Here is a 19,199-nt window from a genome sequence, read left to right as displayed (position 1 = left end):
TTTATTTAATAAAGCATGTGAATTACATAAAATAGAAATACATCTCTAATAATTATAATAATAATAATTTCATTAATAAAATATAAGCAACATAAAATAAAATACACTAAAATAAAATAATTATTTGTGTTTTTCATGTTCCACACCCTGGTACACCGGCATATCTTTTTGGATTTCTTCGTGTCGGCTAAGGCGTTAGTTGACGGCGAGCTCTTTGACTATTGATTTGTGGTTGATTTTGGTCTTCGTCGTTGTCATTTGTTCTTGCGGCAATTGATTACTTTGACCTAAAGTCATCTGAAGGGATGACATGTCTTCTTCTCTCCTAAGCCACATTTCTTCTAAAAATGAATTGTCATTATTTTCATTTGAGTTCAATGACAGACGACTCAATGATCGATGACCGAACTCTGCGTCTAGGTTTGGCGAAAGCGCAAAATTGTACTCAGTTGCCGACATGAACATGGGTTCAAAGGTTTGTTGGTTGTGGTGGGTTGTTGCTTGGTGGGTAGTTGGTATATGATGGCCCAGCTTGGTTTTGATCTTGGTATCCATAGTTTTGCATTGAAGTGTTCATGTAAGAAATTCCATCATTAGGTTGATAACCATATTGCGGTGTAGTATGTGGTGGTGGTGGGATTGTATTTTGTTGGGGGGTTGTAAGGAATTCATATGTGGTGGGATAATGTGTGTATTGGGTTGTGTGGTCATAGGAAGATAAGTCATATGCCAAGTGTGGTGATTGATTTGTTTCAGGCTCTTGGTGTTGTGGTTCTTGTTCGGGATCTGGTTGTTGGTATGATTCTTCACATGTTTCATTATGCGTTTGTTGGCGACAATCATAATCAGAAATAAATAAATGCGGATTGCTTGTTGTTACAAACCATTCCATATATTCTTGATTTGGTCGAAGCTCTCCGGTGGTGGGATGGCCAACTAAAGTATATAGTCGTCGATTATACCAATGCTCACACTCAGTTGGATAGTTTGATAGGTGTGGATCGGACCAAAACTTGAACCTCTTGTCCAATTTGTGGTAGTTTCGCATGTCCTTTGGGGGTTGTGGTAGATCCTGTGGCAAACCAAATTGTGTCTTGACCCTATCAGTTGCATGCCATTCCACCTTGTCAAAACATATAAGGTAGGTGGTTGCAGTCCAATCCCAAAAGTTCTCTGGGAGTTCATGCTCAAGTTCTTTGTAGGGCCTCCATAAAAACTGAAAAATAAAAATGTAAGTAATTCGAACCAAATTATTGAATTTGATTTTTTTTTTAAAAGTAGTAAAAAGTGGGGATATATTACTTGATCACGTTTTATATGGTCAATCATCCATCTGTATGATATAAGGTTATGCGATGGAGTTTTAAAGTAATTAGAACTAGCTCGTGTCCATCTAACAAAACATATAAATGAAATAGTTATTATTAAAACAATGCAGGATATGCGATGAACATACCCTCTTTCGAGTACTACCGCAATGAAATCGCAGTTGCAGACCGTCAAACTTTAGCTTGGGTCGACGACATTCCTAAAGAAAAGCGGACTCAATCGCATGATGATGGTCGAAGATGGGGCCACATGACAAGTAACCTGGTCAGTCACAAAACAATGTGTTTAAGGGTATTCGCGGCCTCCCGATCACAGCTATTGTTAACGCTACATACTACAGGTTGGCGGCATTATTTTCTAAAAAAGCCCATGAGGCGACAGCAAGGGTAAATTCTGGTGAGCCATTCTCAGAGAATATCATGAAATTTCTGAAGGGTGAGGTCATGAAATCCAACACTCACCATGTCACTCAGTTCGACTGAAATAGATACCTTCTCCGTTCGTGAAACTATCGACCATAAAGAAGGATTGCCAAAGGGAGAATACAAGGTCGACCTGCAAAATAAATGGTGTGACTGTGGAAAATTTCAGGCATTACATCTCCCTTGTTCGCATGTCATTGCCGCTTGTTCTCGCTTTAGCCATGACTATAAAAGCCCTGTACATGAAAAGTTTCGAAATGAGAGTGTATACTCTGTATACAACATCCATTTGGACGTCGTTCACCACCAACAGTATTGACCCATTTATCAAGGCGTAAAGCTCGTTCACAATCCAGTCATGCGAAGAGCAAAGAAAGGTCGTCCAGCAATTACTCGCATTAGGACCGAGATGGATGTTGAGGAAAGGACTGCTAGAAAATGCGGTATATGCAGGATGACCGATCATTCCCGCAAAAATTGTATTAATACCGATCATCGGCAGTAATCTTAGTGTATTTTATTTTATTAGAGATGTATTTTCATTTTATATAATTAGAGATGTATTTCTATTTTATGTAATTCAAATGTTTTATTAAATAAATTGTTGTTTCAAATATTTTTTTTAATTGTTTTTGAAAGGAATATATTTTTTTTAATGATCCTAAAATAAAAATAATTAAAAAACGAAAAAAGGAGGGGGGTTGTACCCCGTAAAATGGGGTATAAAAAACAAAAAAAAATCTTAAAAGTGCACCCTTCAAGTCAGTTTTGCGGGGGCCCAAGAACATAATAGGACAAAAAAAAAACAGGGCCTTCCCCCCAAAATGAAATTGCTGGGAAAGACACCCCCAAATCTGTTTTGCGGGGAATAAAGAGAAAGAGAAAAAGTATGGTAGTTTTGGACTTTCTTTTTCATGTAGGGCAGATTTAGATTTTTTTTTCCATTATAGGGCAGACAAAAAAAAGAATTCCTCACACTCTCTCCTCCTCTACCTTCTACAAAAATGTGTTTTCATCGCTGGCAATTCATAAAAAGAGGCTACTATGGAAATTCAGGGATTGTATGAACGATCAATGGGGATGGTGACACGCTGCAAAGAAGCATGATCTGTCTGGGTGTTACGTTGGTTTGTTTGGGTGCAAGGTTGACCATCAAGGTCTCTTTTGCCCGGGAAAGGAAATAAACCTTACCCTGCCCATCTTTCCGCTCTTTTTATTGCGCTAACAATTGAAAATTATGAACAATGTTTTTTTTTTTATTTTTTTTTTATGAAATTTTGATTTTGATTAAAACTAAAAATATAAATGTTTGTTGCTTTTAAGTTATAACAAACCAAAATAAGCATGATTATCTATTTCAATGACACCAATAATATAACAAAAATATATAATCTAAATTCTTTTTTTTAATGATACCAACAACAATCTTTATTATACAAAATGTTGTTTAAGGGTATAATTGAGATAGTGAAAAAGCAAGTATAAATATACTCATCTAGTTTGTTACACTTTTTAAATGATAAAGGAAACAAAAAATCAGACATATATATATATATATATACATATATATATACATATATATATATATATATATATATATATATATATATATCCTGTTTGTTATATTTTTTAATATTAAATTTATTCTTATCTATTTGCAACATGTATTTTTGTATTGAAAATTGAGAGCATTTTTGGAAAGAGAAAAAGTTTGCCCAATAAAGAGCTGAAAATAGTTATTTTCTTTATATATAACTAGCGAAAAGACGGGCACGAGCGTGCCCGTCTTTCTGCTCTTTTTATTGCGCTAACTTTTGAAAATTATGAGCGGTTCTTTTTTTTTTTATGAAATTTTGATTTTGATTATATCTAAAAATATAAATGTTCGTTACTTTCAAGTTATAAAAAACCAAACTAACCATGATTATCTATTTCAATGACACCAACAATATAACAAAAAAATATAATCTAAATTCTTTTTTCTAATGACACTAACAACAATCTTAATTATAGGCCAACATCCCTAATCAGATACTGTCTCATCTGACAGCAAGAGTTACTGATCTCATTATAGGCCAGCAATGGTTTATTCCCCCTTCTCTGCAAGATTTGTTCCCTCAGCTGTCTCAGATTCTAAATCAAATCATCATTCCAAAGGTTCCATTGGAAGATGAACTTGTTTGGAAATTTACAAGTACAGGAAGCTTGTCCCTCAAGGAAGCTTATCTTCACAAAGTTCAGGTAGGTCAGAAAATTCATTGGGCAAAGACTATTTGGAATCCTGACATACCCCCATCTAAATCTATGATGGTTTGGAGGCTCATGCATGATAGGCTCCCAACTGACGAGAAAATGATGGAAAGAGGTAGCAACATGGCTTCAATGTGTACAAATTGCAAATCTCACACAGAATCTTCATCTCATTTGTTTCTACATTGCTCCTTTGCCTCCAAACTGTGGATTTGGCTGTCATCTGTTCTAAATTTTCCTCTAAATTTCACGGTCACATCTGATATTTGGAAAGTTTGTGATAGAAGTTGGACCCCTCAGTGCAAATTGACCATAACAGCTTGCTTAGTGAATGTCATCAACTGTATTTGGTATGTCAGAAACCAAGCCAGATTTCAAAATAAGATCATTGATTGGAGAATTGCTATCAATATCATTATTACTAGTACAGCGCTTTCAGGCAACAATACAAAGAAAACTTCTGCTGTTGACATGACTGAGTTCAGAATCCTCAAAGCCCTAAAGATCAACATTCATCCTCCCAAGGCTCCTTCTATTAAAGAGGTTCTCTGGCACCCTCCCATTTTTAACTGGCTGAAAGTGAACACTGATGGAGCAGTCACCAAAAACCCCGCTAAAGCTGGTTGTGGGGGTATTTTTAGATCATCTGATGGTTTTACAAGAGGGTGTTTTGCTCAAAACCTTTCAACTGATTCAGCTTTTATTGCTGAAATTTTTGGTGCGATCCTTGCCATTGAGATAGCTCAAAGTAAAAACTGGAATCAGGTTTGGCTAGAAACAGATTCAAGGCTTCTGATGCTTGCTTTCAAAAATCATAACATGATTCCTTGGTCTCTTAGAAACAGGTGGTTAAATTGCATAGAGGCCACAAAGCATATGAATTTTATAGTCTCTCACATCTATAGGGAAGGCAATGTTTGTGCTGATGCCTTAGCTAATATAGGTCTTAATATCATTGGTTTTGTATGGTGGCAGGAAGCTCCCAGTAATATTAGGCAGGATGTTGTTAAAAATATGTTGGGAATGCCCAACTATAGGTTCACCACCTTTTGAAAGGGTTTGGGGTATATCCCACTTTTCTATTTGTATGCTTTCCTTTTTCTTTGAATGAATTTGAGTAGGTGCTCTCTGCACTACTCTTTGGTTTAAAAAAAAAAAAAATCTTAATTATGGAAAAAACTATTCAAGGGTATAATTGGGATAATGAAAAAATAAATAGAAATATATTCGTCTAGTTTGCTACACTTTTTATAGCGCACACACAAATATATATATTTTTTTGACAAATACACAAATATATATATATATATATATATATATATATATATATCATGCTTGTTACATTTTTTTTAAATATTTAAATTTATTCTTATCTATTTGTTGCATTTGTTATTTGTATTCAAAATTGAGTGCATTTTTGGAAAGTAAAAAAACAGCTCAAAAGAGCTAAAAATGGTTATTATATTTGAAAATTATGAAATGTGTTTTTCTATAAAATTTTGATTATGATTAAAAGTATACATATAAATGATTGTTGTTTTCAAATTATAACAACTCAAATTACCCTTGTTTATCTATTTCAATGACACCAACAATATAAAAAAAAATCTAAATTTTTATATTTTTAATGACACCAACAATAATCATCTATACTATATATAACTAGCGAAAAGAGCGCTAACGTTTGAAAATTATGAATGGTGTTTTTTTTATGAAATTTTGATTTTGATTAAAACTAAATATAAATGTTTGTTGCTTTCAACTTATATAACAAATCAAACTAACCATGATTATCTTTATTTTTTTTTTGGGTAGTAAAAGAGGGCTTGCGCCCAAAAACGAAAAAACACTAACGAGTTACACGAATATTCCTAGGCATGCAAGTCCCAGAAATGTCATCAAAAAGGAGACTTAAGATCCCACAAGGAGGAGTCTCCTTAACATGAATGTTAAAAGAGTGAAGCTAAAATTAGCCATCCAATCAGCACTTCTATTTCCCTCCCATGTATGATTGAAATGCACCCGCCAATTCAACTTTAAACTTTGGTTGCGATGATTATCTATTTCAATGACATCAACAACAATCTTTATTATAGGAGATTATATTTAAGGGTATAATTGGGATAATAAAGAAGTAAGTATAAAGAAAACCACCTCTTTCATGTCTTTTGGGTTGGAGTTTTCTCTTTCCAAAAATACCCTTAATTTTCAATACAAATAACACATGTAACAAATAGATAAGAATAAATTTAAATATTAAAATAAAAGTATAATAAATACAAATGTACAGTTTTTTCCTTTATGTTTTAAAAACTATAACAAACTAGATTAATGTATCTATACTTACTTTTTTATTATCCCAATTATACCCTTAAACAACAACTTTTTCTATAATAAAAATTGTTGTTGGTGTCATTAAAAAATAAGAATTTAGATTATATTTTTTTGTTATATTGTTGGTTTCATTTGAATAAATAATCATTATTTAGAAGGAAAATAATTGAAATAAATAATCATGGTTTTTTCTAAAGTGATAAATAATCATGGTTAATTTGATTTGTTCTAATTTGAAATCAAAAAACATTTATATTTTTACTTTTAATCAAAATTAAAATTTCATAAAAAACACTGTTCATAATTTTTAAACATTAGCGTAATAGTCCTCGTGAACTTAGATCAGTTGGTATGGACAATGCATAATATATGAGGTCCGGGGTTCAAACCCCGGCCACCACAAAAAAAAAAAACATTAGCGCAATAAAAAGAGCAGAAATATATTATAAAAAAAGTTGTTTTAGGGTATAATTGGGGTAATGAAAAAGTTAGCCGAAAATCATATATTTTATTTATATATAGTATAAATATATTGTATAGATATACTCGATCTAGTTTGCTACCCTTTTTAAAAACATAAAGGAAAAAAAAATTTGACATATATTCATATTGTGTTTGTCCTTCAATTAAAATATTTTATTTACTATTTTATCCTTTAATAATATTATTTTATTTTAAATTTGAATTAAAAAATTTGAAGACAATAAAACGCAATAGATGTGCATATTTCAAATTTCAAATTCAAGTGACATTTGGAAACCGTATTTACCTAAAAAGAAGGTAACAAAACGGATAGGCATTAAGAAAAAAAGATATAATATTTTTTTTATGTAATCCGTATATATTCTCTATCTGCTTGATGCGATAGTTACACCGCTATATATATATATCGTGGGATTGCGATTCAGATTTTTTTGTGATTTACATTCAGGTTGTGGCAGTTACATACATATGGCAAAGTATTATGGGAATTGTTTGGTTGTTGATTGGAATCTTATAGATATTGATACGATGTTTAGTGAAGTTATCGGTGATGTCGTTAGGCAAACGTCGGACCCTTTTATGAGTAATATTGTACAGCATGTGCTGGAGTTTGGTAGAGATGATCAAAGGTTGCAGATTGTTCGTAAGTTGACTCAACACCCGGATCAGCTAGTCAAAGCCTCGTTAGACTCATACGGGTAAAACACTACTCTTTTTATCTCATGAACTTGACTCAGTTGGTAAGGATAATAAGATTTGAGTTCGAATTCGAAAACCACCACACTACTTTTTTTATCCTTTGATGATTGCACAATTGTAACTCTTAGAAATAGTATTTACTCTTAACACAAGCCAATAAAACCCGCTTGCGAGGTGATAATTAACACATGTCCATATTATCTTTTGTCCACATTCAATGTGAGGTTTGGTACGTGAACATAAATGGTGGGTTGTACGATAGCGAAAATTTAATAGTAAGTGACTTAATAGATATTAACCGAAGGCTCTAGTATCATATAAGAAATTGTGGCTATGTAAAACATATCTCCACTATAAACACTATTAAACATATCTCTAGGTCGTCTTTTATTTGATGTGAGACTTTTAATGGTAACTATCATATAAAATTGATTTTCTCTATTTTAGTAGAATTAATTCTAATTTAAAATTATAATACAACATTTTTTTTTGAAAGTTTTGATTTTGGATTTTTGTCCCTATGATTTGTAGCCTCTAATTACTTTTAGACATGTGAACTTAAGTTTGACATGTTTCCACGTATGTTTGGATATATGTTATGGGATATGCGACGGTTGAAGCTACAAATAATGGCTTCATATGTTCCAACTTGTAGCTAGAATTTTGTAGGTTAAATTACACCAGGGTGCTTTAAGTTTGAGGTTTGTTATAGATTGGTCTTAAGTTATTTTGGTTACACATGTTTGTAACAGATTGGATTTAAGTTATTTTGGTCACACATATTTGTAAACGTTATCAATTCCTCATATCATCGTTTTGGTTAACAAAATGACTAAATTGAAATCGTTTACAAATTTAAAAGACTTATACGTGACCAAAATAACTTAAAAGACCCCAAACTTAAAGGATCTCTAGTGTAATTTAACCAAATTTGTATTTTTACATACTAGTTATTTTAGTCTCGAAAATTTATTAAAGATATCTTTACATGAACATCTTCAAATATAAACCACGCTCAACTCATTTTTAGACAAAATAAATTTTGTCCATGCAACGCAATACAAAAATACATGACTCATTTATTATTTTTTTCCGTTTTTGGAGATTTTTGTACATCGAATTAATGGCATTGTAAATTTTTCAGCACAAAAAGTGTTCAGAAGCTGATTTCTACCCACAATTCAAAGAAGGAAATTGCATGGGTGAGTTATTCATTACTATCTGGTTTTCTATATCTAGTTAGGGATCTGGATGGAAATCAAGTCCTACAACGTTGCTTGTCATGCTGGAGTGTCGAAGATAATGAGGTATATACTTCTTTTCTATTTTGTTTCTTTTTTTTTGTTTTTTTCTAAACATTTGTTACTTTTTTTTTACACCTAACTACATAAATTATTGCAAAATAATAACTCCATAATTATAATTTATCTATATGAAAATTTAATATTGATGTGGTTAAGTGTGCTTGGCTGCTAGTAATAAACATTTCCATATACGTCATACTTCAACTCTTTCCATATTACTAGAACAATAATCCACGCATCCAAAAGTTGCATTGTACCTCCCAAATATGGTGGTGTAGTAAAAAAAATTGATATCATCATAATTCTCATTTTCATTCATAATTTCATTCTTCTACGCTATCAAATATGATCAATAGGTTAATGTTGCTTAGTCAAGTTTTTAAATCCGAGAAACACTATTGATCATATTGGAGAGTATAGAAAAAAATTGAAATCAAGAAAGAAAATTGAAAGTGGATTTACATATTTAACTAAAGCTTTGTTTGGGAGTTTGAGGAGAGGAGAGGGCTTGGGGAATATATGGGAAAATAGAGAAAACTTTCATATTTTTTATAAGAGAATTTTTTTTAAGAGAATCGTAAATTAATATTTATAATCATTATATATTTAATTTTAAGAATATTATAACAACATATATCAATTTTGAAGATTTTTTATAAATCCTCTAATTTTTCTTCTAATACAATTTTTTTAGTTCTCCAAATTAAAGTGATATGGTATTTTTTCCACTTGCTCGTTTTTTCACTCCAAAACTTTTCATTTTTTTCCACCTGATCCTTTAAAGTTTTTGACTATTTGCTACTACGATAGCTCTGTATTATTTATAAACCATTATTTATAAAGTAATTTTCTCTATGATATATATATGGCAGTTTATATATGATGCTGCAACCAGGTTCTGTTATGCTGTTGCTACTGATGAACATGGGTGCTGTTTGCTTCAACGCTGCATTGAATTCTCCAACGGAAACAGTCAACAAAAGCTGGTTAAACAAATTTGCAAATATGGCTTTCACCTAGCTCAACATAAATATGGGTAATTACTTATAATTTCATACCTGCATGTTTTTGTGTGTACGTGTCTTCATGAAAAACTAGTGATCTTAAAGAAATTAATATGTAGTGAAAACTTTTCAACATGTCAAACAATTTCACAAGTACTTATGTCAATAGATAATCTCAATCAAACTAATCCAAACAAACCCTAATATATACATACATGTTTGTAGCTTCGATACTTATTGGCATAATCTTGAAGGATAGATTTTGGTTTTATTTTTTATTCATTATTATTCTAAATTTCGATGGTAGCTACATCAGGATGACACATCCAATTTTTTTTTTCAGAAATCATATTGTTCAGTACATTATACAGATGCAGAATCCAAGTGCCATAGAAGAACTTACTGCTCAGTTCAAAGGGAAATATGTACAACTCTCCATGCAAAAATTTAGTATCCATGTGGTTGAAAAGTGTCTCGAACATATTGTAGAGACTAGAGCAAGGATTGTCCAAGAATTTCTTGCTGTTCCTTATTTTGAGAACCTGCTGCAAGACCCATATGCCAACTATGTCGTTCAATGCGCTCTCAAGTTTACCGAGGTATAAACTTTACACAATCGCGTGCGCACACACAAAACACTTTCACGCTTTTTGACATACTCTAGTGGATCAAGATCATATTTCTTATTAGTCATTTCAGACTTGTGATGCTTCTTCTGATCTTTTTAATTTTGATACAGGGCTCTCTCCATGAATCTTTGGTTGAAACAGTTAGATCGCACAAAATCTTGCACATAGGCCCATATTGTAGGTTGTTAGAAGAGTTTCTGCTCACGAACGCTCCTTCAAAACACTATTTGTCGTTGTTCCATATCGGCTTTCTCCTAATTTTATCCAATTTGTTTCCTAAGCCTAGCATCGCAAAAACAAAAAACCCTATTAGCCTACTACTGCTACTAGTATATGTTGTTATGTAATGTTTGTTCAGAATCTGAGCAAAATATGTCAGAAACAAGTTTCCTACTTGCATCTTATTTTTCCATTGGAGCCAGAATCTGAAAGAATAGAAGACTATGTTTAGTTTTCTCAGTGTTTATTATGTTGTTGTTGCATTTTGTATTGTTTAACATGTGGATGTGTTGTGTGATACGTCCATACAATGGTATTGTTATGAAATTTTGTAGATTGTGTACATTTCCTTCAAGTTCTGTTAGGAAAATAATTTTGTTAAATTTTTGGATAATGTAATCTTTGAATTCTAGATGATGATGATGATATATTCTCTAATCTATTCTCTAATGAGCTGTGCTATACATCGCGAGAAAAAAAACACATGAATGTATCACGACTTCGAAAATGCTTTGAGAACAAAAAAATAATAGAGGTCCCACTTGCCATAAAAGCAATTGCTGAAATAAAAGTATATTGTTTTTAGCCGGTCGTGAATTTCCGCAAAATTGTTTTTTCGCTATATAAAGCATTAGCCTTCTCTAATTATGAAACATAATGACTACCAAAAATACAACTTACCCCATTCTAATAGAAAATTGTTGTAGTGTTGTTATTGATAAGGGAAGGAGTTGAAATAAACTGAAAGAAGTTGAAAGCCTAGATGGTGATAAAGTTTAAGAAGGATCAGTTTATGAAGAGTTGACATTTTTGACAAAGAGAATTCAACATCTCTACGAACAAAAGAGACAATTTCCCATAAGAAAATTTTATCCCTCTGGAGGATCAAACATCAAATAAATAAGGAGGATCCAAAGGTTTACGTCAACTACCACAAACCATGTACACTTCAAAGCTGATTGTATGGAATACCCGAAGGAAAATATTAAGGAGGAGGAAAGGATATGTTGTACAACTATCTCTCAATAGACAACAATTGTCCCTAAAAGGACCATGATTGTCCTTCCAATACATCTGTTCAAGAAAGGGTAAAAGAACCTAAATCCTAATCCTCCACTATAAATATTGTCCCACACTCACTGACTTTAGGGTCGCAGCTTGTGCAGTTACACCAACCCCCTTCTCCCATAGAAGAAGGTTGAGGGTGACACATAAGAAGCTACCAAGTGACAAAAGCATCTTACACACTGGCCAATAAATGCAATTAACCCAAGGATCTTAGGTCTGACAGGATGATTGGCGACTTCAATGGGGATCGAACCTCTGAATAAACCTTTCCATTTTTTTAAAAGAGATCCCGTGGTCAACACACACCTCTATTCAATGGTTGCATACCGGTACCCTTACCCTTAGAAGAAACCCTAACGCCTATGTCTTTGACAAAAGGACTCTCCTTTGTTTCCACCAAGAAATAAGGATCAATATCCAACCCCTCAGGAATTTTAGACTCCCTCGTGTACAACATCTTCAGCTACGAAGGACCAGGAGTTTCCCATTCCTCGGTGCCAATACAAAATGTCAAGAGGATCCTCTGGAGGAAAAAGTGGGAAATGTTGTTCCATCGAAGAACAATGCAATATGTCCCACGAAGAGGGAAAAATAGCCGACCATATAATTCAACAATATTCAAGTATCTAGATTATCCAGATGATGGTACTGATGACATGCTGTCATTACGTAATTTTTAGGACTTATTGTGACATTTTGATAGAGTTCTCATGCAATTTATACTGTTCTGGAGTGCAAAAAGCTGAAATATTGAAGTCTGTTCAAAGCAAATCGCGCCACGCCAATTTACAGCCTTGCCGCGATTCTGGAAGCGAAATTACAACATCCCTGTTTGATGAAAATCGCAGCACGCCAATATACAAGGCGCGGCGCGATTTTGACGGGTCAGGCCCATGACTTCTATAAATACTGCACTCAATCTGAAGAACAAGGGTTACGATTTTGGAGAGCAAAGTGCGATTTTGAGACATCGGAGACGGCTAGAAGGGCGATTTCTTCAACCTTTTACCAATTCATGTATGTTTTAATTATTTCATTGATTATGCTATTTGTAAACTCGATTATGAGTAGTTAAATCTCTTAGAGATTAGATCCGAGATGAATCTTTGTAACCCTAATTGACACATGTTGCTGTGAAACTCTATTTTGTTTATGAATTCAATTCTAATTTATTCAATTCAATTGTTCTTAATGCTTTTTATATATTGATCACATATAACTTGATTTTGTGAGAACGAATGACCACTGACCATGGCTTTCGACTTAGACCTAATTGAATTGTTCTAATAAACAGGGTTAGTCTAGGAATAGATAATCGTTTGTTAGTGATAATAGGTTAACGTTCGGTAAAACCTTCAAGAATTATTAGACCACCTAAGGAATTATGGGATGTAGTTTAAGAAGAGGGTCCTAACTCAAGGGATTGATTAGGGCTATTTTGTTAATCATCGTAAATTAGAAGAGGATTCATAACAAATAGGTGCAATAGACCAATTAGGGGAACTTAGAGGATTCGAAGGATCTGATCTCATCTCTCTCCATATTTTCTTAATCAAATCTTTATTTTCTGTTACTTGATTTAATTAAAATCAAACCAAATCTACTGCCTAGTGGCAAAACAAAATAAACTTTTATACATCCTATTTTTATAACGCGATTGAATTATTGAAGTTAAAAACAGTCCTCGTGGGATCGATATTTTTACTACTTCGATAGTATTTGGTGCACTTGCCAAACGTCTATCAAGTTTTTGGCGCCGTTGCCGGGGACTGTTGATTTATTTCAACAAGGCAATTACGTTATAATTTAGGATTTCTGCAATTTAATTTTCTGCAATTTTTATTTTTCTGTTTTAGTATTCATTTGATTACTTTGCATTGTGCAGTGCTACTAAGGTATTTTGCTGTTTATGCGAGGTAAAGTGAGCGCCGACGATCTCGAATTTAATCCAGAAATTGAAAGGACTGCTAGAGCACTCCGGAAAGCTGTCCGGTTGCAAAGGTTAGCTCATTCCGTTCCACCGGGTGTTCGAGAACAAATACCGGAGCCACTCTCAACTGAATCTGAAATATCTGCTTCTCCTAAATCTGCTATCATGGGAGAACCTGCAGCAAGACCAAAGCTAGGAGACTATGGGTTAGCAACTCATCGCGGTCAACTGACCCGCACTTTTCAACCAGCTAACCCCGTTGCTTTCGACATCAAGACAACTGTCCTCAACGGTTTGAGGGACAAGCAATTCGAAGGGACTGAAGCTATGAGTCCTCATGAACACTTGAGCCGCTTTGCTGAAACTTGTGAATTTTGTGTGCAACCAGCCACCGTGACTGAAGCACAAAAGAAACTAAGGCTATTTCCTTTCACCTTGACGGGAAGAGCAAAAGATTGGTTGCTAACAATTCCAAACGGGACTGTCCAAACATGGGAAGAGTTAGAGCTGAAGTTCTTGGAAAAGTATTTCCCTATGTCTAAGTATTGGGAAAAGAAGATGGAAATCTCTAACTTCAAGCAAGGAGAAGGTGAATCATTGTATGATGCTTGGGAGCGATTCAACTTGCTTCTTAAGAGATGCCCTAATCATGAGTTCACCGAGAAACAATACCTCCAAATCTTCACTGAGGGAGTAACACCAAACACTAGAATGTTCTTAGATGCTTCCGCGGGAGGTAGTCTCAAAAGCAAAACTGATCATGAAGTCCAAGCTTTAATCGAAAACATGGCTGGAAATGAGTATCGTGCTGAAGGTAAAAAGAAAGAAAGAGGAGTGTTTGGGGTGAGTGAACAAACTGCTATCTTAGCTAACCAAGCAGCTATGAACAAACAAATCGAGGCTCTAACTAAGGAGTTTCAAGGCTTCACTTTGGCTCACAAGCAACAACAAGTAGCTGCAATCAAGTGTGACTTATGCGGTGAAGAACATCCCAATGGTGAATGTGTTCCAGAAGGATCAAGTGAGGAAGCCAACTACATGGGAGGATATCAGAGGCAGAATCAATACTACAATTCAGGTATCAACAAGCATCCCAATCTAAGCTACTCAAATAACAACGCTTTGAACTCTCAGATGCTTACTCCTCCACAACAACAACAACAAAAAAAACCTTCAGCTCTTGAGGAAACTATGATGAACTTTATGAAGATGACTCAAGGAAACTTTGAAGAGATGAAGAAGAGTCAAGAAGCTGAAAGAAAGAACAATGAAGCTTCCAGAAAAATGCTTGAAACTCAATTGGGGCAATTAGCTAAGCAATTGGCTGAACAAAACAAAGGCGGATTCTCAGGTAACACTAAATACAACCCTAAGAATGAGTCTTGTAATGCTATTGAATTGAGGAGCAAAAAGGTTTTGACACCTTTAGTTTCCAAAGCTCCAAAGAAGGTTGATGATGTAGTAGTTGAGGTGGAGGAAGATGGTGTAGTTGAAAAAAATAATGAGGGTGTAGTTGAAAAAGAAAATGATCATGGAGTAGTTGAAAACGAAAGGAGGAAAAAAATAGAGGGAAAAAAAAGTGAGAAGTTAATTGATGAAGATTCAATTTTGAGGAAGTCGAAGAGTCAAACTTTGAAAGATGGAGATAAACCACAAGTTATTCCATCATATGTGAAGCTTCCATACCCTCACTTAGCCAAGAAGAAAGAAAAGGATGAAGGTCAATTCAAGAAGTTTAAGCAACTTTTCTCACAACTTCAGGTGAATATTCCTTTCGGTGAAGCTCTCGATCAAATGCCGTTGTATGCTAAGTTCATGAAAGACTTGTTGACTAAACGAAGGAAGCCTAATGATGATGAGAACATAGCACTTTCTGAAAATTGTAGTGCTATTCTTCAAAAGAAGCTGCCACCTAAGCTGAAGGATCCTGGAGCTTTTACTATCCCTTGTTCCATTGGACTGGTAGACATTGGTAGAGCTTTATGTGACTTGGGAGAAAGTATCAACCTGATGCCTCTTTCAATGATGAAGAAGCTTAAGTGTGGGGAACCAAAACCAACAAGAATGACCATTACTTTAGCTGATCGGTCAATCTCTTATCCTTTCGGTGTGCTTGAAGATGTGCTAGTCAAGGTTAATGACTTGGTGTTTCCAGCAGATTTTGTGATCTTAGATATGGCTGAAGATGAAGAAATGCCACTCACTCTAGGAAGACCTTTCCTTGCAACTGGTCGTGCTTTGATTGATGTTGAACATGGAGAGTTAATGTTGAGATTCCATAAGGAGCAGGTAGTTTTCAATATCTTTGAGGCAATGAAGCACCAAGATGAGAACCCCAAGTGTTACCGGATTGACGTTGTGGAAGAAACACTCGAAGATAACTCTCTTGAATCTCAACCTATTCAACCTATGGAAGGAGAAATTGTTAAGTCTAAAAAAGTGGTTGAAGATGTTGGGGTGAAAGAGTGTGTTAAGCAACTTGAAGTAGGCACAGATCAAATACAACAACAATCATCAGAAGACATCATTGACAATAAGTATGGGGGATTGGTAACTTGGAACAATGAAACAAAGACTACTACCACTGGTCCATGTGGTAAATTTGCTTATAAGAAGATTCCCTTTGGAATGCGTAATGGGCCGGCTACTTTTCAATGGTGTATGCTTTCAATTCTCTCTGATACGATAGAAAGAGTTAGGAGGTACTGTGACAAAGAGTTGGCAAGGAACGAACCTTTTGATAAAACTGTGGATCTAAGGAAAGCTGGTGCACAAGGAACTTTCAAGGGTAAGGAACAAAAGCTGAAACTGCACCGAGAAGGTGGACTCCCAAACAATGAAGAGGGAGAGACGTCAAATGATCCTTAGGGATCGTCATTAGTCAAGCTAGTGACGGTAAAGAAGCGCTGGGTGGGAGGCAACCCACTATTTATTTTTCAGGTATGATTTTATTGCTTTCAAAAACAATTACAAAAACACAAAAATATTTTTCTTTTCTTTTAATACAAGGCAGAAAAGTTTAAAAAAAAGAAATTGTTCAAGTATACCTCTTGCCAAGAAAATCATGCAAGGTACTGATGTCTTGCATGATTCTCTCCTCAAAAGTTTTTCAAAAATTCAATGAACTCAGGCATTTTTCAAGAAAACAAAATTTTGGCCTGAGGAAGCAAAGAATGCTCCCTGTTCATTCAAAATCGCGCCGCGCCTATCTATGGTCGCAGCGCGATTTTCACAAGCAGCAAACAAGACTCCATGTTTTGCCAAAATCGCGGCACGCCTAGCCTTAACCGCAGCGCGATTTTGGCTGTTATGTGAAAAAAAAAATAGCCGTTGGAACTATCCGTTACTAGCCGTTACAAATTTTGCCCGTTATTGACCGTTGCAACTCAAAATTGCGCCGCGCCTATATATTGGCGTGCAGCGATTTTGCCCAAACAACCCTATAAATCCCTCACTGTTCATCATCATTTTCATTCCATTCTTCCTACCTTTCTCTACCAAAACTTCCCTAAACTTCCCATTCACGAATTTTTCTCATATTCATCTCCTTATTCACTTCCTAAACATCATCAAATCACGATCCTATCACAAATCCATCAATCCAAACCACCATCAAACCACAATCATTCCCAACTTTCCCAAACTTCACAAAACTTCCCCTTCACCATCTTCCTAAACCACAAATGGCCTCCAACCAACGAAACACCCGCTCAAAGAAAGCCACCAATCCCAAGCCATCCACAAGCAAATCCAAACGCCCTCGTACCGCATCCGAACCACCCGAAAACGCCATTCATTTCATCAATGACCAAGCCCAAAATATCCACCAAACCTTGAAAAGTTTTGAAGTTGTGGGGGAGAGAATGTTTGACTTCACAAGGCTTGTGAAGTATCCGTTCTTTGAAGCTGAATTAAGAAGGAGAGGGTGGACAATGCTAAATGAGATGATCCAGGAAGCAAACAACAAAACCGTGATCGTCAAATTCTTTGCAAATGCACTGTTTTTCGACACACCCTTCCAATCTTTTGTTCGAGGCAAGACTATTGATTTCAGCCCTGGGTCGACTTGGAAAAGTCTCGGATGCTTACTTATGCAGAGATGTTACCGATACCCAAGGCGTGGGTGTCTTATTTGGTCCAGACTCTTGAGAGTGCCTCTTGCACTTCTGAAATTCCTCTCAAGAGGGTGCTTGCTGCCTATGCCATCATCAAGGAGTACCCTATAGATATTGGCCGCCTCTTGGCCAATAGTCTTCATGATCTTGCAACCGGAAACACCACACAATTGGGGCATGGAAGCTTAATTAATTGGTTGTGTGAACAAGAGTTGGTACCGGGGTATGATAGTGATCTCAACACCAGCAATATGAAGCCGATCACCGACTCCGTTATGGATGGATTCGTGAAGAAGTATGAGGGCTACATGAAAGAGAGAGAGAGGGAGGCAGCAAGGCAACAACAAATGGAGCAAGGAGGGAGTAGTAGCCAAGGGGGTTATGCTCCTCTTCACCCAAAGCTTGAGGAGTTCATGCATGTTCAAGCTAATTGGATGACGGAGACTTCGGACCAGCTGTGGGTGAACCGTCTTAGGTTCTCAGCTGCATTTGCTGCGGAGGCTCAATTGCATATGGGTCCGATTAGTGGGTCCTATGAGAGGTTTGGAGGCTCCCGTGAGCGCATGGAGCAATATTTTACACATCAGGAGGAGTATGGTATGCGCATGAGAAGGGAAATCACTGATGGTTTCAATGCCACCGAGCAAGATCAAGGGGATGGCATCTTTGAAGGATTAAGGACACCGGGGGCTGGACATTCGGATGATGATGTGAACATGGGCTGATCTACTGATGGATTAGCATTTTCTGCTTTTTATTTTATTTTCAGTTATTTTCCTTTTGATGTATTTTCTTTATTTTCTTTTTATGTCGAAGTCCATTGAACTTATTTCCCTATTGTAATTGCTCCTGCACTTGTTTTATTAATAAATTTGTTTTGTTTCATGTGACCTATTCCAGTTTAGTAACAGTTGTTTGATGAAACGGTATTCCAAAAGTTCTAAAGGAGGGGTGACTTGATTCAAAGGCGAAGTGTACGGCGTTGCTAGGTAGTCACATACTTCCAGAAATCTCATCCATAAGGTTCATTGCCAAATTTTGTTTTTCAATTTACTTATATTTAGATTAGTTTTCCATGCATCTACATTTCTAGAACTTGCATTGTTTCTCTATTATTGATTGGTCTTTGTTAATTACACACTGAGGCAAAAGTGCTTGGTCCTGTGAGCCTTTTTGAAGCCTACCCTGTTTTAATTTGTTGAATTTATCCTTTCTTAACCAATTGTGAGCCGGTAGGATTAGAACTTTTTGTTCGGTGACAAACTACATTACAAGCCTAGAGACTTTTTAGGACTTGTCCCTTAATGTATTTTCTGAGTTAAGGCATTGTAGAATGTTGCTAAAGATTAAGTTTGGGGTTGCTATTGGAATTTGCAACCAACTAAGTTTGGGGTGGGGGTACTAGAGAATAAG

The 19,199-nt window shown here is 35.3% G+C and overlaps 1 protein-coding gene across 1 annotated transcript; it reads left to right on the top strand.

Moving 5' to 3' along the window:
• Positions 1-7,210: 7,210 nt before the first annotated feature.
• Positions 7,211-11,018, top strand: LOC146922610 (putative pumilio homolog 8, chloroplastic). Its single transcript, XM_085710850.1, has 5 exons — positions 7,211-7,516; positions 8,662-8,824; positions 9,694-9,857; positions 10,169-10,424; positions 10,565-11,018. Exons 1-5 carry the CDS (start codon positions 7,287-7,289, stop codon positions 10,799-10,801), a joined length of 1,050 nt encoding a protein of 349 aa, XP_085566976.1. The 5' UTR covers positions 7,211-7,286; the 3' UTR covers positions 10,802-11,018.
• The last annotated feature ends 8,181 nt before the right edge of the window (positions 11,019-19,199 follow it).

Source organism: Medicago sativa, chromosome 5 (genome assembly GCF_051527215.1).
Source record: "Medicago sativa cultivar Bolivia chromosome 5, Bolivia_mono, whole genome shotgun sequence".
In the NCBI taxonomy this organism is placed as follows: Eukaryota; Viridiplantae; Streptophyta; class Magnoliopsida; order Fabales; family Fabaceae; genus Medicago; species Medicago sativa.
Note: the sequence above shows the minus strand (reverse complement) of the source record. Positions and strands in the feature narration are given on the sequence as shown.